The sequence below is a fragment of the Cryptomeria japonica genome, chromosome 4 (genome assembly GCF_030272615.1).
Source record: "Cryptomeria japonica chromosome 4, Sugi_1.0, whole genome shotgun sequence".
NCBI lineage: Eukaryota > Viridiplantae > Streptophyta > Pinopsida > Cupressales > Cupressaceae > Cryptomeria > Cryptomeria japonica.
This window is the reverse complement of record NC_081408.1, coordinates 109983539-109990100: the sequence shown is the minus strand read 5'-3', so window position 1 is coordinate 109990100 and position 6562 is coordinate 109983539. Positions and strand designations below refer to the sequence as shown.

At 30.1% G+C, this 6562-nt stretch overlaps 1 protein-coding gene across 1 annotated transcript; it reads left to right on the top strand.

Annotated features, from left to right (window-relative positions):
- Window positions 1–859: 859 nt before the first annotated feature.
- Window positions 860–1336, top strand: LOC131874918 (bZIP transcription factor 44-like). The gene has a single exon (XM_059218873.1). It carries the CDS (start codon window positions 860–862, stop codon window positions 1334–1336), a length of 477 nt encoding a protein of 158 aa, XP_059074856.1.
- The last annotated feature ends 5226 nt before the right edge of the window (window positions 1337–6562 follow it).

The window sequence follows — 6562 nt, the reverse complement described above, 5'->3', positions numbered from 1 at the left end:
CAGACTGGATAACTCTACTTGAAACCAAAGTTAAACAAAATTCAAACAATTTTGATAAAAATTAGAATTTTTTAAAATTTTACATCAAAATTCAATTTTGTACAAATTAAATTTTGTTTTAATATTGATGTATCCTGTAACTTTTGGTTCAATGGAATTCATATGAAAATGATAATTTGACCAACTCTACAACATTTAATTCTGAATGGTCCAACTGACTGAATTTTTTTCTGGTCTGTTAGCTTAATCAGTCATGCATGCTGAAGATAGCTTGATTTTATTTTAAATGTTTTTCCAACACACCTCTTTAGGAAATCAATATGAACTCTTTGGACACGTACTAATCCACATACCAAAAAATTAGTATATTGTGCTCTTTATGGGAAGGTGATTGTTACGCTTAACAAATTGATAGAATCTGTGTTCTCTAATTATTTTCCCTGTATCATGTTTGCTTTCAAAGCCCCAGTTAGGCAGTTTATTTATATCAAATATTATTGAATTACAGTAAAAACAGGAGTTTTGAAGTTTGTGAACTATTTAGTCCTTTTTGAACTATTATTCTTTATGTATTTTTTTCAACTTTGTTTATTTTTATATTTAGAGAATTGTCGCAAAGTCTTTTTAGGCATCTAACAGTGTCTTTTATATATCCAAATTGGACAAATCTAATCTGAAGGCTATCATGACCATTTCCATTATTTGTTCTCGGGGTGGACAGCGAATTTTAGGATCATACAATACTTCGATGTTTTATTGATATCAGAATCCAAATTCCATATATTACAATTAGTTAGATTTGAAATTTACTGTTGATTGATCTGTGTGGTTTTTCCAGATAGCTAACCTCTGCACCACCATGGTTCTTCAATCAAACTTGATTGTGCCCAATTCAATGAAGGGCATGAGTGCTTGCACAAATCCCATAACATCTTCCAGTGGGACAGTGATCACACAACAAAACTCAGGTTCTGAGAAAGACCCACATCAAATCATTGATGAGAGGAAGCAGAAAAGAATGATTGCCAACAGAGAATCAGCAAGGAAATCCAGATTGAGAAAGCAGCAGCATTTAGATGAACTGAATGCAGATGTAGATAATCTCGGAGCAGAAAACAATATGTTATTCACACAATTGAACATTGTTTCACTCAATTACATGCAGCTGCAAGAGGAGAATTCTCTTCTTCGGTCACATGCCATGGATTTAAGCCACAAGCTGCAGTCTCTGAATATCAAAATGCAATGGGCAGGGGTATTGAATGACCTTGATTTGAGTTCATCAGATGGTTTTGTGCATCCAATTCCAATGGATATCAAGCCTTGGTACTTGTAGCCTTCAATTCCTCCTCAGCCCTTAACAGCCACAGAAATTTATCAGTAGTCATTTGTTAGTAGATTTTCATAGATTTGTTGTTTCTGATTTTCATTGCGTGAATTTTTTTCATCAATATTTTAGATCACACTCTGTGATCTATGATCAGAATGTCATTCAAAATGTTTGAAATTTCAATCAAGATCATGAAAAATGATTCAATGAGAATGATTATGAATTCAGCTATGCAGTCTGAACAGGATAAGGCATGGACAAATTCCCCACATGCTTATTGTGATGTAAAATTGTTAAGGGGTGGTAAAAGGAGACTTGTAGTGTATTCTTTTGTATTAAGCCATTTCAATGGCTACTTGGTAATACTGTTTGGCTGGATTTCTTTATTTATTTGGTATAGCAATTGTAATTTTAATTGAAAATATTTATTTCTTCATTTCTAATGGTGATCGTGGTAATTCAGTGCCTGCAATTAGAGGCTCCATAAGGGAAACTTCATTTGACCTGAATAAACAAACAAATCATTAGACAATGACCAGTTCAGCATGTGTAAGCTTAAAGGCAAATTTATGTAAATTGTTTATAATTCAAAGTCTTACGGCATGAAACATGTTTTGCAGAATTATCAATAAATCTTTTTATTGCTTTCCTAAAGAGAAAAGAATATAATATCATAAGTTTTTCAAGTTTCTTTTGTAATAAAGTTTGAGAACGCACAACCAATTACACATGAATTTAAGAATTTTATTGACTTTATGTTGTTCCACTGACAATAAGTTGTATATAAGCACGGAAGTATAAGATTAAAATATTTAATTAAATTAATAAGAGTTATAAGATATGTAAGGGTATATAAGTAGCATATCAAATATAAATTGGGTTTTACAGTAAGATCTTATTTGTATGGATATATATATTGTAAGATTAGAATTTAGATTGGACTAATTATAAATTTGAGTCTACATCAAAGGATATAATTAGAATTTTAGTGAAACATATAAGGTGCATATAGATATATAATCATGAGATTATAACTCATAATCAAATATTTGTGAATTTGAGTTTAAACCAAAGCTCTGATTGGGACTTTCAATAAAAAAACTGACTTTTTAAATTGTACTTGTAGTCACATAAATCTGTCTACTTAATTAAATGAATATTTAGTATTTATTTGATTATTTAAAATAAATTATTCAATTTATTTGATTTAATTCACTTAACCAAATTCAAACCATTAATTAAATAAATAAATCATATTTATTTAATTAAATATTCTCTCACATTTAAATAAATTAATATTTATTTAAATCCCCCAAAATCCCACCTCTCACATTTAAATAAATTAATATTTATTTAAATCACCTTTATCCTCTACCCACTTGCATTTTCCTACAAATGCAAGTTGCACAATTATTTTAAATAAATTATTTATTTAAATCACCTTTATCCTCCACCCACTTGTATTTTCCTACAAATGCAAGTTGCACAACTATTTTAAATAAATCATTTATTTAAATCACCTTTATCCTCCACCCACTTGCATTTTCCTACAAATGCAAGTTGCACAACTATTTTAAATAAATTATTTATTTAAAATCCTATTTATCCTCACCCACTTGAAATTTAATGGCTTCCCTTAAAGTCTTCTTAAGACTTTAATGGTTTCCCTTAAAGTCTTCAAACTTAATGGCTTCCCTTAAAATCTTGTTAAGACTTTAATGGTTTCCCTTAATGGCTTATTTCTAGAGTCTTCTTAAGCCTTTAATGGTTTCCCTTAAAGTCTTCAAACTTAATGGCTTCCCTTAAAGTCTTCTTAAGCCTTTAATGGTTTCCCTTAAAGTCTTCAAACTTAATGGCTTCCTTCTAGAGTCTTCTTAAGCCTTTAATGGTTTCCCTCAAAGTCTTCAAGCATTTAATGTTTTATCTTCTTTTTCTCATTTAAATAAATTAATATTTATTTAAATATTTACCCAAATGCAAATTACACCATTTAATTGAAATAAATGATTTTATTTTAATTGAAAATACCAAAATTCCTCCCACTTGCATTTTCCTACAAAATCCACTTGCATGCTTAAACCCCTTTTAGATTCTTCTAAACCCTTCCTAATTAACCTAATCCATCCCCTAAATATTGTCACATTCTTAAGCAAATTGGAGTCACTTCTCAAAGACTCCAAAGTCTTTGAAAAGCAATTAATGCTTTGTGTGTTCAACAAATTAACCTCTAAAGTCTTCCAAACCACTTATGACTCTTACATGACCATTAATGGTTAATTCCACTTGCACCCATGGTTAAGGACTTTGACCCCTAACTTAACTCTCATGTAACCCATGTGTCTCTTCAAAGCATTTATTTCTTTGACTAGGGTAACCATCATGTCCCCTCAAGCATTTAATGCTCCTCATCTCTCCTCTCAAGCCTCCTCATGGTAACACTTGTCAACATGGGATTGGGTTGAAAGTCCTCACATAGATTGAATACCATTCAATCCTGACCTTTGTTGAGATTACTCAATCTCAACCATCCATTGCTCCATTTTTCCTATAAATGGAGCCCATTTCTTCATAATCCAGATCCTAAAAACTTGTATGCATTTAACCTATAGGCATTTTAGAGAGCATTTTAGCATAGCAAACTCATGTATTGTCATTTTGGTTAAAACAAATCATTTTAGTATCAATAGCCTAATATTAGCTTCTTTATTTACATTTAGAGCACAATACTAAAATCTCAATCCTCCATAAGCATGCATAGTGCAAAAAGTTGCTGAGAGCTACACTATTTTGGAACTTGGAGAGGAGAGGAACAAGGGAGAAGGAGCTAAGAGCATGTTAGGAGGTATATGGAGATGCCTCATCATATTTGCTTCTTTAGTTAAATATGCTTTCATGATTTTAGTGTCTCTTTTGATATGTCTGTTTAGATTAGTTTTTGATTGACTAACACTAACGGTTTCTTCTTGTGTGGTTTATCTTAGACTAACCTTGTCCATTTTGCAGGGCATCAGTACCAATACAAATATGGCATGCTAGTGCATTTAAGCAGTAGATCATGGAATTAAAACTCAAAACTAAATACTTGTGACTTTAAGTCAGACACCAAAAAACTAAATTCAAATTTTCAAAAGTGTAAAGAACTTACAAATATAAATAAGATTATGTGTAGAATATAATAGACGTGTCAATTAGAAAGGAAATACATAGTCTACAATGCATATGAAGTGACCTACAAAGCATATCCACATAAAACACTACTTGATAATATACATATGTTGCACCAAGGGTTCCCAACAATAAAGAACTTATAGGTTTTCAAGGTTCCAAGGTGTGTACTTTGACACATCTGGACATTCCAAGAGAAAATTTATTACAATCTCCCATGAATTAGGATGACCCTCCTAAATTGACACAACATTGTAATTGTAGTTTATCTACTTAACATAGATCAGTCCAAGTGTGAAATACTCTTGATATGTTAAAAGTTATTAGCATTAATGGCATTGGATCTTTGGATCAATTTAGTTGTTTGGCAAGGATTTTGAAACCCAAACATGGATCATGATGCATGGATAGAGTTGTACGATGATCCTCCAACTTGACACAAATATTACAAAATGAAAGATTTAGAAATTTAAATTTCCAAATCCAGTACAAATAAATATTCCTTCTTTTTCTAAACCTGAAAAAAACTTGATGACTAGTAGATTCAAATGATAAAACAATAAATTCAAGTGAAATATATATAAATCTGAACCTACATCATGATCAAACAACTAACACAACTCAAATTATAAGTAGAATGATATCTAGATTCAATTAAACTTTTCTAATAAATATATGTAACAAAATTTTTATTATAAAAACTTTATATAATAAAACATTATAACATTCTTAAACCTTCAAAACATATTTTTTAAAAGATATATTTTCTCTCCAAACATACAAATAAAATCTATAAAAAAAAATCAAAAATCAAACTACTTTTGATTGATAAACTAGATATAAAAATCATACCAGAAAATTAGAATTTAGAATCAAATTCCTCTTTACTATTTAATTTTCGACCTCTAAAACCTTTTCCAGAAACATCCGAAGACTTGCCATAAAAGTAACTCAACAATCAAATTTTTATGATTATATTTGATATTTTGCACCATAAGGCTTCTGACCCATGACTTGTTTGTTCATCTATATAACTAGATTCATCAGATTCAATTTCCTTCTTGAAACCAAATTTAAACAAAATTCAGACAATTTATAAAAAAAGAAAAGTAAGGTTGATAAGTTCTAATGAAAAAAAAAAATATTGATGTATCCTGTAACTTTTGATTGAATGGAATTGATATGAAAATGACAATTTGACCCAACTCTACAACATTTAATTATGAATGTTCCTACTGACTGAACTTTCAGGTCTGTTAACTTAATCAGTCATGCATGCTGAATATAGCTTGATTTCATTATAATTTTTTCTGTACATATCTTTCCAGGAAGATCAATATGAACTCTTTGGACACATACTAACCCACTAACCAAAAATTTAGTATATTGTGTTCTTTATGGGAAGGTGAAGTTGGGCTTAACTGATTGATAGAAACTGTGCTCTATAACTATTTTCACTGTACTATGTTTGTTTTCAAAGCTCAAGTTAGGCATTTTATTTATATCAAATACAATTGAATTATCCCAAAATAAGGAGTCCTAAAGTTTGTGAAAGAATCAAAACTCAAAGCAGTATTGACTAAACAAGAATGAATAGAGGAAACGTCACAAAATTAGGCAGTTAAAGTGTTTCTAAAGGTTACTTGTCACAGCCAATCAGTCTGTCTTTATGTATGTTTTAACATCTTTTTATCATAAATTATGGGAGTGCCTTGCTATGAGGAATCTATAGTTTAAGTATTAAAATATAATAATAATAATATTAATAATAATAGGAATGAACATGAATATATTTTACTTCACCCTCACTGCAAATCTGGTCAGAATTGTTAAGTTTGAATCTTTCTCTAAGAACCCAGATTTGGTCATGGATTTTTTTTCAACTATTATAGCTAATAAATGAATAAAGCTCACAGGTACAAAATGTCAGAGACTGGCAAAATACAGATAGCAATCTGGTCAGAGTTGTCATTTGTATGAATTAAATATTCTCAAGAATTATCCCAAAACAAAGAATTAAATATTGATTTAAGAAGAATCACCCTACTAGTAAAGGATAATCAATAA